This window comes from Natrix helvetica (genome assembly GCF_964273705.1).
Source record: "Natrix helvetica genome assembly, chromosome: 2".
Classification (NCBI taxonomy): domain Eukaryota; kingdom Metazoa; phylum Chordata; class Lepidosauria; order Squamata; family Natricidae; genus Natrix; species Natrix helvetica.
In genome coordinates, this window is record NC_138552.1 from 8383164 (window position 1) to 8410382 (window position 27219).

Here is a 27219-nt window from a genome sequence, read left to right on the forward strand (position 1 = left end):
ACCCTTCTTGCCACCGTGGCTAAGTGAATCACTGCAGTCATTAAGTCAGTCGCACAGTTGTTGGGTGAATCTGGTTTCCCCCGCTGACTTTACTTGTCAAACATTTGCAAAAGGGGATCACCGCAACCGCCGTAAATAGGAGTCAGCCAAGCATCTGAATTTTGATCCCTGGTGACCATCGCTGGATGCTGCTGCGTGAAAATGGTCACAAGTCACTTTTTTTTCAGTGATGTTGTACCTTCACACGATTGGTAAATGAACTTTTTGTAAGTCAAGTGTCAGGCCTGCAGTCATATTCCTTTTAGGATCTTTGGCCTGCCACACTTTCTATTATTTTTTTCTATGCTGTTTCATTAGTGGGGAATGGGGGGGGGGGGAACAGTAAGGAGTGTTTGTTTTCAAAATAAAACATTCCTTTCTAGAAGCCCAAGGTCATCTTTTTTTTAAATTAAATTTTTTTAATAAGTTTTACAATTATTTCCCCCCTTTCCCTCCCTCTTCCCCCAACCCTAGCCCTCTTCCCTCCCGACCTCCCCCCGACCTCCCAGAGCAGAATACAGGGTATAAACATTTAACAACCATACGCTAACATAAGCTAACTAATTTTAACATGCCACCATTCTTAACTCCCCCTTTATTAAACTAAGTTTAAATAAATTGTAGCATTCCTTATGCCTTCATTCATAAGCTAACTGAAATTTTTTGGTCCGGTATTTCTAGAAGCCCAAGGTCATTTGTCTCCGCACCTCTGCACCTGACCGGAACTAGATGGGTGGAAATGCCAGCGTGGCAGAGGAAGATTGGACCATGTGATGGACCCGTGGGTGTGGGGGCAAGGTTTTGAACTTTCAACTGGGTGGGAACCCAGGAAGTTTTCAGATTTGGGTTTCCACAGTTTGTATCAACATGTCCCTCTTATTAAATTGGAACTTTGATGAAAGTTATGTCTTGAACTCTGATTTAATTCTGGATGATATTTGGAACGGCGACATCAAGGACTAGCTGGTACACATTAAAACAGTGTTTCTCAACCTGGGCAACTTTTAAGAGGTGTGGACTTCAATTCCCAGAATTCCCTAGCCAGCCACGTGAGGACTTCGACTCCCAGAATTCCTCAGCCAGCCACATGCAAACTTCAACTGATCAAATGTTCAAAACATGATCAAAGATCCATCTCATCCTGGGCACTTTTTTCTTTTTGAACCATTACCATCTGGCAGACGGTACAGGATAATAAAAACAAGGACAAACAGGCGGAAAAACAGCTTCTATCCCAGAGCAATAACCATATTGAACTCTCCAATTCAATATCAGGTTTTCAATTTCAATTATAAAGAATGTAAAGGATGTATGTTTGTGTTTTTATTTTTATAATTGTAATGTACACTGAAGATGGCGTTTAATTTTGTTGTACCATGTGGAATGACAATAAAGTAAACTAACTCCCAGAATTCCCCAGCCAGGCATGTGTGGACTTCAGTTCCCAGAATTCTCTAGCCAGCTATGTGTAAACTTCAACTCCCAGAATTCCCCAGCAGCTGTGTGTGGACTTCAGTTCCCAGAATTCTCTAGCCAGTTATGTGTGGACTTCAACTCCCAGAATTCCCCAGCAGCTGTGTGTGGACTTCAGTTCCCAGAATTCTCTAGCCAGCTATGTGTGGACTTCAACTCCCAGAATTCCCCAGCCAGCTATGTGTGGACTTCAGTTCCCAGAATTCTCTAGCCAGCTATGTGTAAACTTCAACTCCCAGAATTCCCCAGGCAGCTGTGTGTGGACTTCAGTTCCCAGAATTCTCTAGCCAGCTATGTGTGGACTTCAACTCCCAGAATTCTCCAGCCAGCTATGTGTGGACTTCAGTTCCCAGAATTCTCTAGCCAGCTATGTGTAAACTTCAACTCCCAGAATTCCCCAGGCAGCTGTGTGTGGACTTCATTTCCCAGAATTCTCTAGCCAGCTATGTGTGGACTTCAACTCCCAGAATTCCCCAGCCAGCCGTGTGTTGATTTCATGATTTCAGTTCCCAGAATTCTTAAAGGTTGTCCAGGTCCAGAAATACTGGAGAAATCCATCCTCAAGACTCTTTTCATGTTCTTACTAGATGAAAACTAGTCCTGAAAGTCGAGATGGGACTTACTTTGAAGAAGGAGCCTCAAAAAACTACTGTAGTGGTCAGGAAACTGGTACTGCAGGAGGCAGACCCCGTGTTTGCAGAAGATGGAAAAAGGCATTAAGATGTCCTTCTCCGGTTCAAAGCCACAGGTCTTGAGACCCACGTGGATGGACTCCAAGAGCTGGCCACGCTCCGACAGGGACGGTTTTGAACTCTGCAACCATTTCAGGAGGTCAAACTGTTTTTTTTAAAAAGAAAAGAAAAGCAGGTTGAGGTTGGGCCATAAATGGAGAGACATGGGAGGGAGGGAGGGAGGGAGAGAGAGAGAGAGAGAGAGAAGGGAGGCTGATTAATTCTGAAATTAAGAAGGAAAGTTAGAAATGGCCCACTCTGGATCACAGAAGCAATTATGATCATGATTGTTTCCCACAAATTTTATGAGGATCAGGTCATCCTTTTGCTGAATATTCACCGTCAGCAAGTGAAGAAGAGGGAAAAAAGGCCAAGAGGTGCAGTGAATTTGAACAAGGACACATATTTTTCCTGGTCCTCCCCTACCCCCGCGCCCCCAAAACCTGCCTGCAGGAATGAGTGTTTACTTTTTAAACTGTACTAATCTTATTTTAGGGTTTTGTATTTTATTTCTATGGGTCTAATCAGAAAGTGGCAGGGAAAGAGAGATGGGGGAGGGAGATGGATGGACAGATGGATAACAGCTGGACAGATATGTATGTAGGGAGAGAGGGGGGGGAAGGGAGGGAGGCAGGGAGGCAGGCAGGCAGACGGATGACTGGATGGAGAAAGACTGGATGGCAGGCAGATGCCTGGATGGATGGATGGTTGGAAAACAAATGGACAGATAGATGATAGATGGATGGTGAGATAGGCAGACTGATGGAGATAAAGATAGATAGACAGATAGATAGATAGATAGATAGATAGATAGATAGATAGATAGATAGATAGATAGATAGATAGATAGATAGATGGATGGATGGATGGATGGATGGATGGATGGATAGATATGGATGGATAGATTAGATAGATAGATAGATAGATAGATAGATAGATAGATAGATAGATATAGATAATAGATCGACAGATGGATGGTACATAGATGGATGGGTGAAGAGAGAGAGAGAGGGATGGATGGATGGATGGATGGATGGATGGGTGGATGGATGGATGGAAAATAGATGGACAGATGGATGGACAGATGGATGGATGGTGAGAAATAGATAAGACAGACTGAGACAGACAGACAGACAGACAGACTGATTGATGGACAGAGATAAAGATATATATATATATAAAATGATGGATGGATGGATAATAGATGGACAGATGGATGGTAGATAGACGGATGGATAGATGGTGAGTGAGAGATGGATGGATGGACGGACGGATGATAGATGAGAGAGAGAGAGAGAAAGAGAGAGAGAGAGAGAGAATTTAAAAACCTGCTTTGAGTCCATTTGAGAGAAAAAGCTAATTATTACCCTCCTGAGAAGCACGAAACCCTTAAAATCCAGTCATTGCTTTCAAGAAGGGAGGGGGGGGGGCTGGGGGAAAGACTCCCAGATCAATGGCTCAGACATCAAAGCCACGTGGCAATCCCCTCGCTTGCCTTTGTCAGCAGCATGAAAATGACATCGCTGTTGTTGTCACCAAGGAAAGCCACAACTTTCTCGTACAAGTTGACAAATTCCTCCGGGGAGGCAACAGGAGTGAAGTAAGGAGAGAGCAGCGTGCAAAGCCTTCGGTTCTTCAGAATGGTTTGCAAAACACGCTGACATTCGGACTTGGTCCCGGCAATGAAGACCTGGAACGAGAAGTACGACCGAGGCTTCATTTACACAACATTCAATCCTGTAGGGTCCCCGAGACCCTCGAAAGTGTGCCAAAAATCCTCTACCTAGGATCGAACTCACAGCCTCACTGATTGTGAGGCGAGAGCTCCACCTCTAGGCTGCCACACTACTCAATTTAGGACCACAATGGAACCCCAAAATTTCTGTTGATAAACGAGACAGTTATTCAGTGAAATTTGCCCCATGTTACGACCTTCCTTGCCGCAGTTGTTAAGTGAATCACTGCAGTTGCTAAGTTAGCTGCACAGCTGTTAAGATAAATCGGGCTTGCCCGGAGGTCACAAAACGGGATTATGTGACACCCGTCCAGGACACTGCAAACGTCATAAGTATGAGTCAGTTGTCAAAAGTCCTCCCTCCCCTATCTTCCTTCCTTCCTTCCTCCCCTCCCTCCCTGCAGAAAAAAAAATTACTGCCAAGCTGCCTTTCACTGAGGACCTGTACACTTCACGAGTCAAAAAGAGAGCTGTGAAAAGATCTACAGACCCTTCACATCCTGGGCATAAATTGTTTCAACTCCTATCCTCAAAATGACACTATAGGGCACTGCACATCAGAACAACTAGGCACAAGGATGTTTTTTTTCCAAATGCCATCATTCTGCTAAACAAATAATTCCCTCACCACTGTCCAACTATTCACTAAGTCTGCATTACTATTACTATTAGTCTTCTCATTGTTCCTATCCCCCATCTCCTCCCACTTAGACTGCAGGACTCTAACTTTGTTGCTTGTACCCTTACGATTTATATTGATATTGTTTCCTGATTGCTTATTTGTACCCTATGACTATCATTAAGTGCTGTGCCTTATGATTCTAGACGAATGTATCTTGTCTCTTTATGTACACTGAGAGCTTATGCACCAGAGGCAAATTCCTTGTGGGTCCAATCACACTTGGCCAATAAAGAATTCTATTATCCATTAGAGACTCCTACCCCAAACAACTCACCTGGCCAAGGACCTCGATACAGGAAGTGAAGAACTGTCTAGACGGGGGGTGACGCTGCGTTTCGTCGCAGACATATTCCACGACTGCAAAGAACAGACTGATGCCAATTCGTTGGATCTTTGGTGTAGGCTGAAGCTTATAGGTATTTATTAAACCTCTGGTGGCAGGGATAAAAAAACGAGATTTAAAAAACACAGATGCAAAGGACGGAGAACATTAATGTTAATCCAGAAATAAAATTATGCAGTCATGGGATAAGATTTAGTGCAAGAAGGATGGCCCGGCCTTCCCCTTTGGACCAATTTGTCTATTTTCATGTCAATCCTGCAGTAGAAGGCTTCCCTTTCTCATGTATGTGGGTATGTATGTATGTATGTAGGTAGGTAGGTAGGTAGCAGTGGTGGGTTTCTGCCGGATCGCACCGGATCGCGCGATCCGGTTGGCCAATGAACCCGGAAGTAAGTTTCCTGCCCCGCCCCTTTCACGGGACGGCACTTGCCTGCGCTCCACCAGCTCCGGCGTGACTGGAGAAGTTTCTCTTCTCAGAAATGTCTTCAGTGGAGCAGTGGCAGCCTGCGTCCCTTTCAGGAGCTCCACTGAAGAAGCTTCTCCGGTCGCACCCAAGCTGGTTCACGCTGCAGAGACGAAATGCCAGCCTTCGGGTTGCAAACCCCACCTGCCTCCCCTTCGCGCCTCTTGCAGCTGCCAGCTGCTCAGGAAAGGCAGGAGGCTTCAGCTGGCCAACTTGTGTAAGACAAGACAGGCAAGCTGGTGGGCACATGACTCTGCCCAGGACAACGTAGAAGGTGCAGAATCAGCTCTGTCTGAAGGCGAGAAGGCTCGGAGCTACCACCACCCCTGCTTGCCCACCAGCCGAAGCCTCCCGGGAGGTTTTGGCTGACGGGTGCGCGGGGGGGAGGTCCAAGCTTTTTGCCTCCAGGCAGAGCTGATTCCGTGCCTTCTACGTTTTCTTCAGCAGAGTCACGCGCCCACCCGCCTGCCTGTCTTATCTTACACAAGTTGGCCGAAGCGGCTTCTCTCTCCTCCTCCTACCAGCCCTTCAGAGCAGCGCGCGGAGTCCGTCTCTCTCCTCCTCCTACCAGCCCTGCAGAGCAGCGCGCGGAGTCCGTCTCTCTCCTCCTCCTACCAGCCCTGCAGAGCAGCGCGCGGAGTCCGTCTCTCTCCTCCTCCTACCAGCCGAAGGAAAAGCCCCGGGGAGACGAGCTCTGCGTGCTGCTCTGCAAGGCTGTCGCAGCCGATCCTCCGCTGTGCTGCAGCCAAAGGCCGAAGTGGCTTCTCTCTCCTCCTCCTGCAGCCGAAGGAAAAGCCCCGGGGAGACGGGCTCCACGCGCTGCAGCCCGGCAGAGCAGCGCGCAGAGCTCGTCTCCCCGGGGCTTTTCCTTCGGCTGGTAGGAGGAGGAGAGAGACGGACTCCGTGCGCTGCTCTGCAAGGCTGTCGCAGCCGATCCTCCGCTGTGCTGCAGCCGAAGGCCGAAGTGGCTTCTCTCTCCTCCTCCTGCAGCCGAAGGAAAAGCCCCGGGGAGACGGGCTCCACGCGCTGCAGCCCGGCAGAGCAGCGTGCAGAGCTCGTCTCCCCGGGGCTTTTCCTTCGGCTGGTAGGAGGAGGAGAGGGATGGACTCCGTGCGCTGCTCTGCAAGGCTGTCGCAGTCGATCCTCCGCTGTGCTGCAGCCAAAGGCCGAAGTGGCTTCTCTCTCCTCCTCCTGCAGCCGAAGGAAAAGCCCCGGGGAGACGGGCTCCACGCGCTGCAGCCCGGCAGAGCAGCGCGCGGAGCTCGTCTCCCCGGGGCTTTTCCTTCGGCTGGTAGGAGGAGGAGAGAGACGGACTCCGCGCGCTGCTCTGCAAGGCTGGTAGGAGGAGGAGAGAGACGGACTCCGCGCACTGCTCTGCAGGGCTGGTAGGAGGAGGAGAGAGACGGACTCCGCGCGCTGCTCTGCAGGGCTGGTAGGAGGAGGAGAGAGACGGACTCCGCGCGCTGCTCTGCAGGGCTGGTAGGAGGAGGAGAGAGACGGACTCCGCGCGCTGCTCTGCAGGGCTGGTAGGAGGAGGAGAGAGACGGACTCCGTGCGCTGCTCTGCAGGGCTGCTAGGAGGAGGAGAGAGAAGCCGCTTCAGCCAACTTGTGTAAGATAAGACAGGCAGGCGGGTGGGCGCGTGACTCTGCCGAAGAAAACTTCGGCTACTCTCTTCCAGACGCCCAGCTGGGACCGAAAAGGTGCCCTTTTGACCAAGAAGGGATCAGCTGTGGGTGTGGAACCGTGGGGTTTTTTCAAGTGCGTAAGCTGAGCAGAAGGAACATCCGTTCCTCAAACCCAGCGCTACTCCCACCTCCCCATTGTCCGAGTTGCAGCAAGTGAAGTGCCACAGGGGGCAGGCAAAACGAGGCTTCTTTGCCAGGCTCCCAGCTGGCAAAACAGAAATTTTTGCCAACTGGAAGGTATGTGTGTGTGAGAGGGGGGGGGGGAGAGTGAGAAAGAAAGAGTAAGAGAGAAAGGAAGGAAGGGAGAGAGAGAGAAAGAGAGAGAGAGACAAAGATAGAAAGAGAAAGAGAGAAAGAAAGAGAAAGAAAGAAAGAGAAAGAAAGAACGTTGGAGAGAGAGACACAAGAAGGATGGAGGGAAGGGAGGGAGGAAATAAGTGGGGGAGAGAGACAAGAAAGAAAGAAGGAAGGAAGACAGAGGAAGAGAAAGGAAAGAAAGAAAGAAAGAAAGAAAGAGGGAAAGAGAGGCACAAGAAGGAATGAAGAAAGAAAGTAAGTGGGGGAGAGAGACACAAGAAAGAAAGAAGAAGGAAGAAAGGAAGAGGGAGAGAGACACACAAGAAAGGAAGGAAGGAAAGAAAGGAAGGAAAGAAAGAGGGAGAGAGAGACACAAGAAAGAAAGGAAGAAGGAAGGAAGAAAGAAAAAGGAAGATAACTTATGATCACAATTGAGCCCAAAATTTTGGTTCCTAAGCAAGAGCATTGTTAAATGAGTTTCACCACATTTACAAGTTGGTCACTCCCACCCGGTCACATGACTGCTAAGCCACACCCACAAAATAGGCCACACCTACGGAATAGGTTCCAAAAAAATTTGAAACCCACCACTGGTAGGTAGGTAGGTAGGTAGGTAGGTAGGTAGGTAGGTAGGTAGATAGATGATAGAGAGAGAGAGAGAGAGGGAGGGAGGGAGGGAGGGAGGGAGGGAGGGAGGGAGAGAGAGAGAGAGAGAGAGAGAGAGAGAGAGAGAGAGAGAGAGAGAGATAGAGAGAGATAGATAGATAGATAGATAGATAGATCCGGAACTTAACATATATTACCCACTTAGTTTTCGTTAGCCTCTGCTAACATTGTCAGAGTGTAAAAACTACCATTGAAGAGATATCTGCCTTTACACATCATTAATCAATTTGGCCATTGCATGAGTGATCCACCCACCTCCTACCTTTTTTTACACTCCGACGATGTTAGCGGACGCTAACGAAAGCTAAGTGAGTAATATATTTTAAGTTCCGGAGATTGCAATGTCTGTATCAGGCCTGCAGCCATCTTTTCTTTTGGATCTTTGGCCTGCCACACTTTCTATTATTCTACTACGCATTTTCTATTGTGGGAAAATGGGAGGGGGGATTGTACAGAGTTAGATGATAGGGAGCCATAACAAAATTCTTTCTAGAAAGCCAAGGTCATCCTTTGTCTTTGCACCTGTGCACCTGACCGGAACTGGATGGATGGGACTGCCAGCATGGCAGTGGGAGATTGGACCATGGGATGGACTTGTTGATGTGAGGCAAGATCTTGAACTGCATGGGGAAAACCGGGAAGCCTTCAGATTCGGGTTTTCCTAGATGTGCCAACATGGCTCTCTTAATAAATTGGAACTTTGAGGAATCCTTTGCCTTGGACTCTGATTTATTTTTGGATGCTATTTGGAACCCTGACAGTCTGTCTCATGTTATATACATATATACATACATGAATATTTCTTTTAAAAAAAGTGGTTACAAGCAACCTCTGGATTTAAAAGGCCAATTTGGGGCTCATTCAGGACTACAGGTAGTCCTCAGGTTACAACCAAAAGGAAATATCTTCAAAGAAAAAAGTCAATTTGCCTCTTGAAAAAAAGCGCCTTTAGGGGCCTGGTTTCCGTTGTTCGGAATCGGAAACACAAAGCAAGACACGGTTTTGTGGCAGAGAGGAAAGCACACAACTCACGTGATGAAGTTCTCCACGTAGACTGCGGCTCCTACAACACTCAGAGGAGGCATCTGAGCAGCTTCTGCCTGCAGGTGCTTCATTTCTTTCTCCAAAATGTGCAATTGCTGGTAGACGGCTTCATTTTTGTGTTTGCCCTCGAACTAAAATGGAGAGAATATAGAATAACAGCATTGGAAGGGACCTGGGAGGTCTTCTAGTCCAACCCCTTGCTCAGGAAGAAAACCCTACACCACTTCAGACAAAGGGTTACCCAACATCATTTTAAAAACTTAAAAACTTCCAGTGTTGGAACATTCACAACTTCTGGAGGCAACTTCTGTTCCACTGATTAATTGTTGTAAATGTCAGGAAATTTCTCCTTAGTTCTAAGTTGCTTCTCTCCTTGATTAGTTTCCACCCATTGCTTCTTGCCCTGCCCTCAGGTGCTTTGGAGAATACCGTATTTACAATACAATACAATACCAGAGTTGGAAGGGACCTTGGAGGTCTTCTAGTCCAACCCCCTGCCTAGGCAGGAAACCCTATACCGTTTCAGACAAATGGCTATCCAACATCTTCTTAAATGATTCCAGTGTTGGGGCATTCACAACTTCTGTTCCACTGATTGTTTCAGAGTATCAGTATAAGGCACACCAAGATTTTGAAGAGGCAATAAAAAAAAAAAAGGCTTTGCACCCTGCAGATCTCCCAAAAACTGCCCATTTTTCCTGTTTTTGTCAAAAGAAGGGCGTGCATAGCCTTTAGGAGGCTTATAGAATTATAGCTTCGTGTTTTAGGAGGCAAACACGAGCAAAAAAAGGCCCATTTTTCTCTCATTTCTGCCCTCCCCAGGAGCACTCTGGAAGCCTCCTAAAGGATATGCACGGCCATTTTGGTGAAGGGGGCGGGGTTTCGGGAGGCCAAAAATGCTTTATTCAGTGTATAAGATGAACCCAGTTTTTCATCCTCTTTTTTGAGGGGAAAAAGGTGCATCTTATGGGAAAATACAGTAGTTTGACTCCGTCTTCTTTGTGGCAACCCCTGAGAGAAGAGGGAGTCAAACTATTCTCCAAAGCACCTGAGGGCAGGACAAGAAGCAATGGGTGGAAATTAATCAAGGAGAGAAGCAACTTTGAACTGAGGGGGAATTTCCTGACAGTTAGAACAATTAGTCAGTGGAACAGAAGTTGCCTCCAGAAGTTATGGATGTTCCTTCCAATAGGTTATTGTATTCGACTAATAATTCATAATAATTAATAAATTAATTATTTAATAAATTAATAAAAATAATTCAATTTTAGAATAATTCCATAAATCAACTATTATGTTAGATTTGCAATAGCTGCTCCGCCACCTTCATTTCTGATCGCAGAGGAAAAATGGGAATGGAACAGAATCTCCCTTGGAAAGAGAGGAATTACAGGAAGTCCAACTTTCAACAGTTCGTTTAGTGACCGTTTAAAGGCACTGAAAAATGTGACTTAAGGCCGTTTCTCAAAGTTACGACCTTTGCAGCATCCCCATGACCATGTGATCAAAGTTCAGCTGCTTGGCAACTGACTCATAGTTACGACCGTTGCAGTGTCCCGAGGTCAGGCGATCCCATTTTGCGACCTTCTGACAAGCAAAGTCAATGGGGAAGCCAGGTTCACTTAACAACCATATTGCTAATTTATCAACTGCAGTGCTGCGTTTAACGACTGTGGCAAGGAAGGTCGTAAAATGGGGCACAACTCACTTAGCAAATGTCTCGCTCAATAACAGAAATGTTGGGCTCAGTTGTGGTTGTACGTCAAAGGCTACCTGTACTAAAGGGACTGAATTTTAGATCATGTGACCCTGGGGTTGTAAGTGTGAGGACTGGTTGTGTATCACTTTTTTCAGTGCCGTTGTAACTTTGAACGGTCACTAAACAAATAGTTGCACGTTGAGGACTATCTGTCGTCTTCCTGGATGAAGGGAAGGGACAGACTAAGAATATACAGGTAGGCCGCGACTTACAAGAGCTCATTTAGTGACCATTTGAAATGACAACTGCACTGAAAAAAGTCACTTACGACTCTTTTTCCCACTGATGACCATTGCAGAATCCCCGTGGTCACAGGATTAAAATTCAGTTTCTTGGCAACTGACTCATATTTATGACGGTTGCAATGTCCTGGGGCCACGCGATCCCTTTTTTGTGACCTTCTGACAAACAAAATCAACGCAGAAACCCAGATTCACTTTAACAACTGTGTTATTAACTTAATCACGCATAACAACTGTGGCAAGGAAGATCATAAAATGGGAGAAACCACAACATTTAGCAGCAGACATTTTAAGCTCAGGGATGGCCCTAAATAGAGGACTACCTATCTCCGTGATGGTGGCCCGCAGATCCCTCTCTGCAGACACACCAGGCGACGCCCCAGCCCAGCTCCAGCACACATGTATGCATGTGCCTCCCGCCAACCAGCTGGTCTTCGGCGCTTTGCCGTGAATGCATGGAGGGCAGCGCCTTCCCCCACCTCCGCAGGAAGAGCGTGAGGGGGCAGGGCACATGTGCAGGGACGCATGTATATGTGCAGAGGTGGGGTGCATGCAAAGGGGGGCTCGCATTGCATTTTGGGGGTTGGAGTACCAGCGCATGTTTATTTGTGTGTTTGTGCGCTTAAGGCGCTCGGCGCCAAAAAGGTTAACCATCACCGACCTATATCAGGAAGCACCGGCCCTCTAGCCCAATGGTTGTAGAAATTGCAGGACCGCCCCTCCCCATGCAAATACCTCCCCCCTCCCCGGTGATCTGCAGAATAGGCAGACATTAGAGGGAGGGCAGGTTGAGACCCTTGAAGAGGAAGAGAGGAAGAGACTTCGGTTCTAACCTGGATTGTTACGTGAGCTGCTCCGTGGCAACTTTTACCAGATCCTCCCCGACATTCCAGGTGAAGAGTAACCTGTTCTTCTCGGTTGGTATAAAGTTTTGGCAGTGTGTCCAAGATTTCGCTACTGAAAGCCACTTGCTGGGATTCCCGAAGTGCTGCCAGCCTAAAATTTAACAACAACCATCCATTGTAGTTGAGCGCCAAGGGCATCGCGTTCTGACCCAGCCTTAGCGGAAGCAAGAAACAGACTCCTCGTCACGAAAAACCCCTCTTTATTTACCTCTTGTGAATTAACTGCATTCATCCACCGAAAAGCCCAGGCGAGAGTCCTTCAAGGAGTTAACTGCAGTACAGACCTTATCAGTTTCTTGCGATAATTGCAAGGCCCGTGAGCTCCCAGCTGCAAATTAAGTTCTGGCAAGGCAGTCTTTGGTGCACGAAACACCATGAGCAAAATCTTCAGAAATACGAACTGTTGTCTCCTATGACCACCACTCCCCTTTCCTTCTATTTATTCCTCAGCTAGGGTGGGGCCATTCAGAGTCCATGTGTGCTTTGCTTCCCGAGTCGATTCCTTGTTCTCATCGCCTAACAGCTCTGTACATAGGCACATCTGGAACAGGCCCCAGCTGTTCCTCCTCCTCACTCATAGCAGCCTCCCAAGGCAGCTGCCTCTCCGGTGGCTGGGAAATGTCAGACGACCCTGGCTCTATCTCTGCGTCCTACGCTGAGCATCCATCAGAGCCTTCCCCAGACTCCAGAACTGGCCCAAGTTCCTCCCCAACCTCATCACCACCAGCTCCACTGGCAGCTGTTGGGCCACAACACCACCAGGGAAAATATTACATCAGGGAAATGAAGGAGACTGAAGCAAGAGATCTCTCTTTGAGAAATGAGGGATGGACAATCTTTGGAACCATTTTACCCATTTGGAATATGAAACCCGGGGAAATGTTTCTATTCATGTTGCGTTGTGTTTGTGGTCTGATTCGGAGCTTGCAGGCGTGTTGAAATGCAGTTCCTGTCTAGATCTCATTAAAGCAGCCCTGTCTTTTTTCTAGGATGACGCGGCTGCCGTCAAAAGCTTTTCACTGCAACATGGATGCTATGATAGGCCTGTCTTATCATAAAGCCTTCGCTGTCCAGTAGATTCCCCCAAGCCTGGCCCGGTGGGTAATTTTAAAATTAAATCATTGCAGTGAGCCCCCTCTCTGTTTTTTAATAAATATGATTTTTGCAAAAGCTGGGTATAGACATTTTTTTAAAGAAATGAGGTAGGGGGTACGAATTCCTGAGCGCTATGCAGAGTCCCATTTTATCTGAACCTGATCAAATGGAAGAAAGTGAAAACAACTGCACATAGCAATGTGATACAGGGACCTTGGAGGTCTTCTAGTCCACCCCCTGAACAAGTTGGAGAACAACCACCATTCCAGACAAGTGGAATGTCCAATGTCTTCTGAAAAACCTCCAGTATTGGGAGCTCCTACAACCGTGATGGCGAACCTCTGGCATGCGTGTCACAGGTGGCACACGGGGCATATCTGAGGGCAAGTGCACATGTCCGTGCTGGCCCACTGATTTTTGGCCTTCCGGAGGGCAGAGGAGGCTGTTTTTTGACCTCCCCAGACTTCAGGAAAGCTTCCGGAGCCTGTGGATGGGGGAAAATGGGCCCAACGGGCCTACCGGAAGTTCAGAAACGAACGTCCGGCAGCTTGTTGGGCCATTTTCTGCCCTCCCAAGGCTTCAGGAGATTTTCCTGGAGCCTGGGGAGGTCGAAAGATAGCCCAATGGGCCTACCATAAGTCCAGAGGCCTGGACAGGAGGGTTATGCATGCATGCGCTGGAGGGGGAGGGCATTGCATTATGGGTGTGGACACGCATGAGCGCTAGTCGCGCATGCATACACTCTTTTAGCACCCGAGCAGAAAAAACGTTCGCCATCACTGCCCTACAACATCTGGAGGCAAGAGAGCAATTAATCAGTGGTACAATGTGTCTCCAGAGGTTGTGGGTGCTTTATCACCGGAGGATTTTAAGAAAAGATTGGACAACCACTTGTCTGGGATAGTATAGGGTGGGTTGGACTAGAGGATCTCCAAGGTCCCTTTCTGCTGTATAATAATGTTATTCTGTTAATCCATTCCACGGATTAATTGTTCTCACTGTCAGGAAATTTCTCCTTCTAGGTTGAATCTCTTTTTAATTCCATCCATTACTTCTCCTGCCCTCCGGTGCTTTGGAGAATAGGATGCCCCCCCCTCCCCCATTGACCAGGAGTCTTCTGGGTGATGAAGCAAACATTTAGCAAATATATGAAATGTGAGTGTCAAAGTGTGTTCAGGGTTCCTTCTGACTTTTGAGGGCCCCCGTCTTTATTCAGCTGAATAAACGCATAGAGCTTATCGAGGCAAATACCAGGATTCTGTCTTTATTTCTACCGAGACACACGAGAAACCGGCAAAACACACCTCTTCTTCTGTGACAACTCCTCAAATATTGGAAGATTGCTGTCAAATCACTCCTGGTCCGGCTGGATGTACCGTATTTTTTGGAGTAGAAGACGCAGCTTCCCACCCACCCCACCCACCCCAAAAAAAGAGTGTGGAAATGTTGGTGCATCTGCTAACATCGTCGGAGTGTAAAAACAGGTGGGAGGCGGGTGGATGGAACTATCACATGCACAATGGTCAAATTGATTAATGATGTATAAAGGCAGATATCTCTTCAATGGTAGTTTTTACACTCTGACGATGTTAGCAGAGGCTAATGAAAGCTAAGTGGGTAATATATGTTACGTTTCTGATATACCGCATTTTTCGGAGTGTAAGATGAACCTATTTCCCCTCTAAAAGGGGGTGGAAATGTTGGTCCATCTTATACACCAAATACAGCCATTTCTGGCCTCCCAAAGCCTCACCCCCCACATCCCATTTTTGCAAATAAACGGGCGAAAACAGGCTGTTTTTTGCAAAAACTGAGGTGTTTTTGCCTTCTCCCAACCCTGCTGAAGCCTGCAGAATGCCCCTGGGGAGGACAAAAACTTTTTTTAAACTCTTCAAAATCTTGGTGCGTCTTAAAACACTGGTGCATCTTATAGTCCCAAAAACACGGTACTTAAAGGACATCATAACTAAATACAGTTCAGAAGAGAGGAAGCCAAACAAAGAAAAAGAGAAAAAGAGAGAAAAAAATAAATCTTACTTAGCATGATGTTGGAAGACCCTGAGGTTGGTGCAAGTCAACCCTTTGGCTTCGTGCTGGTTCACCAAGCTAGCAGGAGAAATGACAGGCACAGGAGCTTTCATTGGCTGAAGAGGCAAAGCGGGCTGGGGGGCATCGTACTTCTTCAAGTTGCTGATAATCCTCTCCTTAGCTTGGGGGAGGAGGGGGGGAGGGAAGAGATGCAAAACATTCATTCACCACCCATTCTTAACCTGCAATCACAATGCTTGCTTTCCAGATGACAAATATATTTGGGAAATGTTTGTCTTTCAGGTGGCCCAGCATCTGAATAACCAGCAACCAACCATAATCTGGAATATCTATGGCAGTGTTGGTGAATCTTTTCGACACTAGGTGCTGAAACCGGAGTGCAGGCATAGGGGAGCACCAGAAAACGGAAAAGTAGCTCCCTGGAGCGGATGTGAGCGCTGGGAAGCTGAACTTCTGGTTTCGGACATGCGCATTCGCGACGGTCACCTGGTCTCCTGGTGCACATGTGTGCGTGAAGACCAACTGGTTGGCGTGCATCAGAAACTGGAAGCTCAGCTTCCCAGCACGTGCATGCATGGCAAGGAGCTGCTCTTCCAGTTTCTGGCGCTACCGCGTGCGCGAAGAGCACCTGACCAGTGCATATGTGCACACCGGAACCTGGAAGAGCAACAGGCGACAGCTGACGTGCCTGGAGAGGGCTCTGCATGCCATTTCCGGTACGAATGCCATAGGTTCACCCTCACTGGTCTATGGAGATTCTCCGTTATCGAGGTCAGAGTTGAGTCCACATTGAACCATGTTTACATTTTGGAGAGAGAGGACCATTGGTTTGAAAGAGAGGGTCAAAGTGCATTAAGACTGAGCAGCCCTGTCACAACAGGAGAGGGAGGGATATGACACCACCCTTTCAGCAGTTCCAAGAAGGTCCCACACCGTTTGCACTCCGATTCAGGTGAATCTGAGGGGCACAGATAAGCCTCCCTGTGCATCCTCACTTGTGCAAGCAGCGGGCGAACGCAACATGCTCCATTTAAGTAAGCAGCAGGCATGTGCCCACCCGACTCGCGGGAATGGAGCTGAAAACGTTGAGGAACTACTGGAACTGGGAAGAAGGGCCTTCTCCGTTTTGGCTCCCTCCCAGTGGAACAGAACTCCCTGCAGAAATAAGACTGGCCTCCACCTCGACACTCTTCTGAGCAGGTCCTGAAGACGTGGTTTTGCCAGCAGGCCTGGGGACCCCAGAGGAATACGGAGCCTGTCACTGTTGCAACGGTGGCAATAAAGTTTTTTTTATTTTTTATTCTCTTACACACCATTTTATTCTTTTACATACCATTGTGTATACATTCACGTGTTGTTATCCTTCTTTACATTTATCATTCTTATAATTTGTTATTCCTAGGTTTTAATATACAATTTGGATTGCTTTATTTACCATCCCTTCCTTCTGTTACAACTACCACCTTATTTTCCCTTTCTTTTCTCCCTCCCTCCCTTCTCTACTTCCCTCCTCCTCTCCTTCCCCTTCCTTCTTCCCTTACCTCTCCCCTACTCCTACTCTTCCTCTTCCTATCCTCTCTCCTTCTCTTTCTCTCCCTTCCACCCTCCTCTCCTTACCTCTTTCTCCCTTCCCTCCTCTTCCTCTCATTCTCTCCTCCTCTCTCCCTTTCTTTTCCTGTTGTTATAGGTGTCTCTTTCAAATCTCAGGGTATGTTTTCTTGGGATGGTATTTCCAGAAACCCAAATGTAATTTAGTATCGTTCCTTATATCCCTTTCCTTCGCTAATCTATCCTATGCTTTTTCCCCTTTATATCTCTCTCTTTACTTGTATATTTAGCACTTTCTTTTCTATTTCCCCACTCTTCCCCCCCCCCTTTCTCACTTAATAGTGTGTCATTTGGGTTCTGTATCTTCACCTTACTTTCTTTTCTAGATTCCTTTCTCTAGCCAATCATAAAATCCTCCAGGGGGGAAAAAAAGGTTTGATTGGGTTTTATATTGAGGCTTTATTTCCATAAGCCACCTGGAATCGCCACAAACAAGTTGGGCCGCCAAATAAATTTTCATGAATGAATGAATGAATGAATTACCTAACAAAGGGTCCGTGAAGTCTGTCTGCACTGGCGAAGCACTGGAGGTAGGAAGGGGTCCCACTCTGACTCCGAACCAGAGGTCTAAGGCTTCCTGGAATTCACATTGTATCTGCTGAACGTTGACAAATTCCATCCAGAGATCCTTCAAGCCAGCGGCAGGGAAGACACAGTAAGAAACAACAGTAAGGAGGACTGGGAATTTTGATTGCCAGTCAGATCAATTAAAGCACTCACTTCAATTTTAACCCCACCTCCGTTGGGGTGGCTGCCAATTGCAATGGAAGCTTTGAGACAACACACACACACACACACACACACACCTACCTTGAACAAGTGCAATCGCACTTCTGTGTAATTCAAAATGATCTGTCAAATCCACAGTGAATCAGAACTGAGCAGCCGCTGGCACCTGTTACAAGTACTGTATTTTTCAGAGTATAAGACGCACCAGAGTATAAAACGCACCAAGATTTCGAAGAGCAAATTTTTTAAAAAAGTTTTTGCACTCTGCAGGCCTCCCAGAAATGGCCCGTTTTTCACAAAAACGGGCCTGTTTTTTGTCAAAAAAGGGCATGCATAGCCTTTAGGAGGCTTATAGAGTGCTCCTGGGGGCTGGGAGGGGGGGGGACAAAAACAAGCAAAGAAACAGCCAGTTTTTCACCCTCCCAAGCCCCCGGGAGCACTCTGGAAGCCTCCTAAAGGCTTTGCACAGCCATTTTTGCAAAGGGGGCAGGGTTTTGGGAGGCCAAAAATGCTGTATTGCAAAGGATGCACCCAGATTTTCACCCTTTTTTTTTGAAGGAAAAGGGTGTGTCTTATACTCCAAAAAATACATTAGTCATCGGCTTACAGCTCTTCATTTTGTGACCATTTGAAATTATAACAGCATGGAACCAAGCGACCCATGAACTGTTTTTCACACATCCCTTGTCTGTGATCTAGCTCTCTCAACCGTTCATCATGCAATTTAGCTGCCCAGATCCCTGGTCCTCTTCGTTGCTCTTCTCTGTTCACTTTCTAAGGTCTCGGCATCTTTTTTGTATCATTATGACCGGAACTCAAGAGTTTGCAGCAGCAACCACATCCAGAAAGCACAGCACGGGTAACTGATTCAGCAGGATTCATTAACTTCTCTTTATGTATAACTAGCTGAATACCTGTGCTTCGCTACGAAACTATGTGATCAGGCTTCATAATTTGACACTTGAAGCTTGAAAATTAATGTAGAATGTGCAACTCCTTAGCATCAGAGCATATTAATCTACGACAACTGGCAGTTGGAACAGAGTTCTTTTCAGATGGGGAGGGGGAGTAAAATGTCTAACTCCTTAGCATCAGAGCGTATTAATCTACAGCAACTGGCAGTTGAAACAGAGTTCCTTTCAGGTGGGGAGGGGTAGTAGAATGTCTAATAGCATCAGAGTGTATTAATATAATACTGTATAAGAAATACTAAAGATCAGATGGTCATTTCAAAAAATCCTTTCTTAGCATCTAGAAGCCAAGAGGAACATATGTGCCAAATTTCAAGTTTGTAGGCTTTACGGTTCTGGAGATTTCATGATGATGCATGAGTGGTATTATATATATATAAGAGACCATATATATATGCTGGTCTTGTTGTATTCGGGTCTTTTCACGGGAAAAGACCTGAATACAACTAGACCAGCATACCTGCATCCATGAAAATCTACGGAAACATAGATAGATAGATAGATAGATAGATAGAGAGAGAGAGAGAGAGAGAGAGAGAGAGAGAGAGAGAGAGAGAGAGAGAGAGAGAGAGAGATAGAACACATGAAGAAAATATACAATAACAAAAGGCAGGTTTTCCAATGTGGTAGCAAATACAAGCAAACACAGGTAGGAGAAAACAGTTTCAGTTCAGAGAAGCAGACTAGTTTAGAGCTCTGCAAAAACTCAGAGCTGCAGAGCTAAGCCACGCCCAGGCGCCTTGCTCACACAGCCAATACGGTTTCAGTTTCCAAAAAGCCCTCATTGGCTGATCCAGTTGCAGTATCTCTTCATTGGCTGACCTTGTTACTAAGCCCTATTCCAGTTCATGAATATACACTGACACTGTATGCAGTACTCCAAGTGTGGTATTCCAAGGTAGACTTCCAAAAGCGACTTATGACCGTTTCTCACACTTATGACAGCTGCAGCATCTCCACGGTCACATGATCAAAATGCAGACGCTTGGCAACTGACTCACATTTATGACGGTTGCAGTGTCCCGAGATCACGCGATCCCCTTTTGTGATCTCCTGACAAGCAAAGTCAATGGGGAAAGCCAGATTCATTTAAGAACCCTTGTTATTAACTTAACAACTGCCGAGATTCACTTCACAGCTACGGCCATAAAAGTCGTAAAATAAGACAAACTCAACTGTTTCGCTTAGCAGCAGAAATGCTGGGTTCAATTGCGGCCGTAAGTCGAGGACTACCCATAATGATTTCAAAATCATGCTTACGCAGCCTAAACCCAACCGATCCGTTCATTTTTACCTGCTGGCTCTGCATGATCTTGGCAAGCCGATGTCCGTCATATTGCTTGGGCAAAGAGGGAATGTATGTGTCCCCTTTTTGAAATCTTTCTTCCTCCAGCCAGAGAACAAATGTGGTGAAAAGCCTGAAAGCACATCCGAAACAGAAGATTTGAAGCAGGAGCTCACTTTTTGGTTGTTACGTAACGCAAACAAGTGTTCTGACCTGGGCTTCCCCAAAAAGCACGAAGCAGGGTCCTGGTCCTGGCAAAAACTCTTTCATTAAACGTGAATCCCTCTCATTCACATTCAGCAAAGGCCTGGCAAACAGTCTTTCAAAGGAGTATTTATGACCACAGACCTTATCTATCTTGGAAAGCTGCCGTGTAAATATTTTCCAAAGGAGATGCTGTGCAAGGAAAGACTGGGCACAGAGTCTCTGAGATTCACAGACAGATCCTCACACTCCTGAAATGAATCTAACGACCGAACGAATGAATTGTTTGCTGCAAAAGCCCCCTCCCCTTTCGCTCCTCTTTTATTTCCTATGGGAGGAGCCAATCACCTTCCACCTGTGACTTTACTCCCAAGTCTACCCTGATTTCTGAGCTGTTCTTTTCTTCTGACAGCTCTGCACATGCGCACACTGAGAACAGGTTCTAACTGTTCCTCTGCCTCACTGCTGTCTTGCTCCGTAGGCACCTGATCACTGCCAGACGGCCTTGGCCCCGTCTCTGCCTCTGATGCAGAGCCCTCGTCCGAGCCTTCCCCAGCCTCCAGGACTGGCCCATGCTCCTCCCCAACAGTCTGACTCTGCTGCCAGCTCTGCTGGCCGCTGCCGGGCCACAACAACAAGCATTTTCAGACTGCGCGCGCATGCGCCTCCGCGACGCTCCAGCTGCTCAGCGGAGAATCGTGCAGGTGCTGTATCCGCCATGCACTTGCATGGAAGCGCCAAAGACTTAAAAGACCAGTAAGGAGCTCGGGCGGGCGGGTGGGCCCTCTGGAGCACCGTACCAGAACAGTATCCAGTGCTCCCGCAGGCTCCGGTACGCTCGTACCGAGGCGTACCGCCTGCAACCCACCACTGCAGCCGTCCCATTAAAGTGAATGGGACTGTTGGTGAGTCCACAGCAGGTCAGAAGAGGAGCCGCTGCAGGGCAGAGATGACAGCTGCTCTTTAAAAATTATGATTTAAAACAAGTTGATTTAAATCAAGCCTTTTTACTAATTTAAATCAACTTGATTTAAATCAAATCCACCCTGCTAGAAGATCCTCAGAAGCCTGAAAGGGGTTCCTCAGAGAAGTATGTGTCAAGACTGCAGCTTTCCTTTGGATCTCAGGCCTGTCACACTTTCTATTATTCTACTATGCCTTTTTGTATTGTGAGAAAATGGGAGGGGGGAATTATATGGAGTTGGGTGATATGTAGCCATAACAAAATTCTTTCTAGAAAGCCAAGGTCATCCTTTGTCTTTGTATCTCTGCACCTGACTGGAACTGGATGGGTGGAAGCTGCCAGCATGGCAGTGGGAGATTGGACCATGGGATGGACTTGTGGGTGTGGGGGCAAGATCTTGAACTTTCAACTGGGTGGGGAAAACCGGGAAGCTTTCAGATTTGGGTTTTCCCAGATGTGCCATCATGGCTCTCTTAATAAATTGGAACTTTGAGCAATACTTTGCCTTGGACTCTGATTTACTTTTGGATGCTATTTGGAACCCTGACGGCATTTTGGGCTTGTCCACAAGGGAATCACTTCAGTCTCAAGGCTACATTGGCTTGGGACAATTCAGGGCAGATCCTTGCATCCATGGATCTTGGGATTTCCGTGTTAGCAGGGACCCCCGGGGAAACTCCAGCCTGAAGGCCGTTTGAAGTTACCTGACCAGGTCCTTGTGAAGCTCTAGGAAAGTCACATAATTGGCTTTGCTGAAGCCTTTTGCCGTTGGCTTTTCGCTTCCACCTGCTGGGCTGTCCAATTGGAGTATTTTGCTAGCTGAATGATGGAAGTCAGTGGCCTCAATCAGATGCTGCTTCAGGTCGTTCAACAGGCTGAGGTGAGCAGGACTCTGGAAAAACCTCTTCCCGATGCAGCCGTCTTTGGGAAGCCTTAAAAGCAGAAATCCTGTGGTTTACAACCAACACAAACCAACCAGTGGTAGGTTGCCAATTTTCTTACTACCAGTTATGGACAGGTGAGTGGGCAGAGCCTCCCGCTGTTGCTATTACCGGTTCGCCCGATCCAGGCTGAACCGGGAGCAACCCACCTCTGAAACCAACCAATTTTAGTGCTCCTGGTGTGTACCGTACTTTTTGGACTATAAGACACACTTTTCTCCCCCCAAAAAAGTAGGTGGAAATGTCTGTGCGACCAAATACAGGCTCATTTTTGGTCTCCCGAACCCTCTATGTGTCTTATTTTCACCCTCCTTGGCCCACAGAAGTATTCTGCAGGACAAAAAAAAGGACCAGTTTTTGATGAAAACGGGATGTGCAGAGTACTTCTGGGTGCCAGGGAGGGTATAAATGGGACGTTCAGAGACCAAAAACTATTTTTTTCTTGTTTTCCTCCTCTAAATCTAGGTGCATCGTCTAGTCTGTGTCAGGTTTCCGAAAGATGCCCTAATGAATTCATGAGCCTTGAGCCAAGTTTCAAAAAAAATCCAGTCGTTTATTAGGAACACCATTTTGGCAATACCCCATTGCAGTCAGATCTGACCTCATTTAAATTATGGCTGAACTTTGCCCGTTTCTTCCCTCCCCTCAATCTGTGTCATAAATCACATTTTCCAACAAGGTGCACACCTCACAATCCAAGATCCGACTCTAGCCAAAGGTATGCGTGGAATGGGCTCCCTCCACTTTCCTCACCATGGAAACTTGATATCAGCCAAATGCTTTATGAGTTGACAGCCTGGTGCGTCTTATAGTTTAAAAATATGGTAATTAGCGGTATGATTCTGCGGCTTTTCTTTTCCATTCTTACGAACATTTCAAATGTGTTATGTATTTTAAAGGCCTTCTTATTTTCACCACAGTTGGGTGGGGCTCTCTAGGATATATGGGCCTATATGGAGACCTTTCCCACATTGGTTTTATTTAGATTCTTGTATCCCGCCTTTCTTGTTTTGATAAATAACTCAAGGCAGTAAATATATCTAATGCATCTTCCCCTTATCTTCCATACAACAATCCTATCGTGTGAGTTGGGCTGAGAGAGAGGGTCTAGTCCAAAGTCACCCAGCCGACGATCATGGCTAATGAGGGACTAGAACTCACAGTCTCCTAGTGACTGGCCCAAAGTCATACAGCTGGCTTTTGTGCCTAAGCCGGGACTAGAACTCACAGTCTCCTGGTGACTGGCCCAAAGTCATACAGTTGGCTTTGATGCCTAAGGTGGGACTAGAACTCACAGTCTCCTGGTGACTGGCCCAAAGTCATACAGCTAGATTTTGTGCCTAAGGCAGGACTAGAATTCACAGTCTCCTAGTGACTGGCCCAAAAAGTCATACAGTTAGATTTTGTGCCTAAGGTGGAACTAGAACTCACAGTCTCCTGGTGACTGGCCCAAAGTCATACAGCTGGCTTTTGTGCCTAAGGCAGGACTAGAACTCACAGTCTCCTGGTGAATGGCCCAAAGTCATACAGCTAGATTTTGTGCCTAAGGTGGGACTAGAACTCACAGTCTCCTGGTGAATGGCCCAAAGTCATACAGCTAGATTTTGTGCCTAAGGCGGGACTAGAACTCACAGTCTCCTGGTGACTGGCCCAAAGTCATACAGCTGGCTTTTGTGCCTAAGGCAGGACTAGAACTCTCAGTCTCCTGGTGACTGGCCCAAAGTCATACAGCTAGATTTTGTGCCTAAGGTGGGACTAGAACTCACAGTCTCCTGGTGACTGGCCCAAAGTCATACAGCTAGATTTTGTGCCTAAAGTGGGACTAGAACTCACAGTCTCCTGGGGATTGACCCAAGGTCATACAGCTAGATTTTGTGCCTAAGGTGGGACTAGAACTCACAGTCTCCTGGTGACTGGCCCAAAGTCATACAGCTAGATTTTGTGCCTAAGGTGGGACTAGAACTCACAGTCTCCTGGTGACTGGCCCAAAGTCATACAGCTAGATTTTGTGCCTAAAGTGGGACTAGAACTCACAGTCTCCTGGGGATTGACCCAAGGTCATACAGCTAGATTTTGTGCCTAAGGTGGGACTAGAACTCACAGTCTCCTGGTGACTGGCCCAAAGTCATACAGCTAGATTTTGTGCCTAAGGTGGGACTAGAACTCACAGTCTCCTGGTGACTGGCCCAAAGTCATACAGCTAGATTTTGTGCCTAAAGTGGGACTAGAACTCACAGTCTCCTGGTGACTGGCCTATCACTGTGTTAATTGGTTTGCTAGACGAGCTGAACTGAATAGTTACTGATGAATTACTGTGCAGGTCATAAGGTCTTATCAGCAATGATGTACTGCGCCTGCTCATCACACATTCCAGAGACTTCTTCTCTTTTGATCTTTGTTCGTCTGCCAGGAAACTGGGAGACAAATTGCTTTTGCCAAAATGTAACAATTAGATAGATTTGTTTATTTCCTTATTTCTTATTTTTGTATTAAAGCTTGTTTTCAATTAGAACTTGTTATTGGACTTCATTTTCGCTTCTCGAAGATATGCCTGTTTGGAAAAGCCGGCGGTCTAAGCCTCACTAGTTCAGGGTGAATTTTTCCCCCTGACATGGCCCAAAGTCATACAGCTCGCTTTTGTGCCTAAGGCGGGACTAGAACTCACAGTCTCCTGGTTTATATCCTGGTGCTTTAATCACTGGACCAAACTGGCTCATATAGTCTGTACTCTCTTGAAACTAGAAGACTAGATCATTTGAACGTGGGGCTTTCGGCATTCAAAACAACTCACACAGTTCAACCAAGTCTCCCATCGTTAACCAACAATCACTCACCCATCCTGCAATCCCGGGCGCTGCAAATAGAGAAGGAAGAATTTTTGGCAAATAAGAGGAAGGAGAGGATGATCCACCGGAGTGCTTAGTGCTTGGTGAGCCCATCGGTAAATCAGCAGGCGCTGGAGAGAAGGCACGACTGGCAGCTTCAGATGGGCCTGAGCTTTCTGCGAGTGGGAGGGAGGGAGGGAGGGAGGGAAAAAAGAAGGAAGGTGGGGTCAGAGAGAGGGAAAGGAAGGAAGGAAAGGAGGAAGGACAATAGGGAGGGAAAGGGAAAGAAAGGAAAGGAGGAAGGGGAAAAGGAAGCAAGGAAGGTGGGAGGGTGGATAGATGAGAGAGGAAGAAAGGACAATAGGGGAAAGAAAGAAAGGGAGGTGGGGGGAGGGAGGGAGGAAGGATGGACAACAGGGGGGAAAGGAAGAAAGGAGGGAGAGTAATAGAAGGAAGGAAGGACAATAGGAAGGAAAGGAAGGAAGGTGGGAGGGAGGGAGGGAGAAAGGGTAATAGAAGAAAGAAAGGAAGGACAGACAATAGGGGGGAAAGGAAGAAAGGTGGGAGGATGGGAGGGAGGGCGGAAGGAAGGATGGACGGACAATAGGAGGAAAGGAAGGAGGGAGGGATGAAGGACAAACAACAGGGGGGAAAGGAAGAAAGGTGGAAGGGAGGGAAGAAGGAAGGCAGGGAGGCAGGGAGGATTAGATGATGTTCAGTAATTGGTTTATTTGTTTTTATATAACATTTAATTCCCACAGCTTCACTGTTCTGAAGTATTCCCAAAACAGAGATGCAGTACAATGGTTTGAAAATGTTTACATATTTGGAAGAAATGTAAGACTGCCAAGGAGTATTGGGATCAGATATGTTTGTTTGAGCCGGAAAATATAGGTATCATGGATAAGCAGACTGAAAAAAAAACACCATGGGTTTTGTTTCCATACGTGAGAAAGGCCTCACAAGATTTTATATGCGCAGAGGTGGAAAGGAACACAAATTCCCAGAATTAAAGGATGGATTTTGAAATTAAGAAAATTGGCAGAGAAACCAAAACTCACTACTTTGGTGGAAGACAAAAGACTAGACTAGCTTTGTTTTCATTCGGAGGCCACGTTTGGACTTCTTGTTTGAGAAAGATTTTAAAAAGCCGTTTTGATTTGAGGATTTGACAATTAGATTTGTTTTGATTATGGAAATATTGCATGTTTGGATTCTCAATTCTTACTATACAGCATATCTACTGTATTTTTATCCTTGTGTTTAATCTCAGAATAAGAAATTTATTGTTATATGTTAATATTATTTGGTTTGTTTAATCCGTGTATATTTATACAATGTTTTTATGTTTTACTTTTTAACTCAAGAGTAATTTTAGTGCAAGATCGGGAAATATGGCCCATAGAATTACCAAGAATAAGACTCAAATGAATGGATAACAACATCAAAAGTTTAATTTCCTATTTATTTGTACCTGTACGGAAGAAAGTAGGAAGTCAATTCCTTCCTTTTTGGTTTTATAACTTTTTCCCCTTTATTTGATCTCTCCTTCTCAAAGTTTTCTCTTTTTGTTATTTTGGTTTTTTTTTTTAAAAAAAAATAAAGTTGATTAAAAATGCTTAAATAAAAGTTAGGGGTTTTTTTTTTAAAAAAGGAATAACTGAGTAAAATCTCTGAGAACTTATATTGCGATTCTAGTCTCCTCAAATGTAAATAATACAAGGATATTATTCAAAAAGAAATACAGAGCAGCATCAGCTAATCAAAGGCATCCTGATTTGAAATGAATTCTAGCAAGATATGGTATCTTCCCAATCAAAACCATACGGCAATATCTCACATTCTTGGTGCTCTCTGGATTGTCTTGTTTTCTTGCAGACATTTCATTACCCAAACTAGGTAATAACATCAGTGCTAGTAAGGAATGGGTTTTGCAGAGCTCTGCAAAGCCCATTCCTTACAAGTACTGATGATGTTACCTAGTTCGGTAATGAAACGTCTGCAACAAAACCACCAAGCTCAGAGAGTACCAAGGACCCCTCATTTCAACCCTGAGCTAGAAATATTCTCTTTTATCAATGTCTCGCATCCTTCGGGTGGTGGGCCAGGGAAGCCACCCAGAGGTGGCATTCAGCCCGTTCGTACCTATTCGGGAGAACCAGTTGTTAACTTTCTAAGCAGTTCGGAGAACCAGTTGTTGGAAGAAATCTATTTGTTTTTTTCCTAAATCCTGTAAGGAAGGCAGGAAAGAAACATTCTGGTGTTGTTACTGCCTCTCCCTTAACCCTTATTACCGTATTTTTCGCCCTATAAGACGTACTTTTTTACTCCAAAAAAGAGGGTGAAAATCTGGGTGCATCTTATACGCCGAATGTAGCCACCTGGGTCATCTAAAAATGGGGCAGGCAAAGCGGGCGTTGCAGAGATCGTGATGGCTGGAAAGGAGAGAGGTTTCGCTTTCAGAGCTCCCGCTCGGCTGGGC

General features: G+C 46.4%; 1 protein-coding gene across 1 annotated transcript in view; it reads right to left on the reverse strand.

Moving 5' to 3' along the window:
* EPG5 (ectopic P-granules 5 autophagy tethering factor) overlaps nt 1-27219 on the reverse strand; it is a 106780-nt gene that overhangs the window by 28670 nt on the left and 50891 nt on the right. Inside the window, exons 22-31 of the mRNA XM_081942576.1 lie at nt 24747-24913; nt 21676-21903; nt 19813-19936; nt 17302-17446; nt 15199-15370; nt 11995-12157; nt 9149-9291; nt 4935-5091; nt 3739-3933; nt 2136-2349 (exon numbers count right to left, since the gene is read on the reverse strand). Of these exons, the coding sequence (XP_081798702.1) occupies nt 2136-2349; nt 3739-3933; nt 4935-5091; nt 9149-9291; nt 11995-12157; nt 15199-15370; nt 17302-17446; nt 19813-19936; nt 21676-21903; nt 24747-24913 (1708 nt within the window). The remainder of the gene's footprint in view (nt 1-2135; nt 2350-3738; nt 3934-4934; nt 5092-9148; nt 9292-11994; nt 12158-15198; nt 15371-17301; nt 17447-19812; nt 19937-21675; nt 21904-24746; nt 24914-27219) is intronic.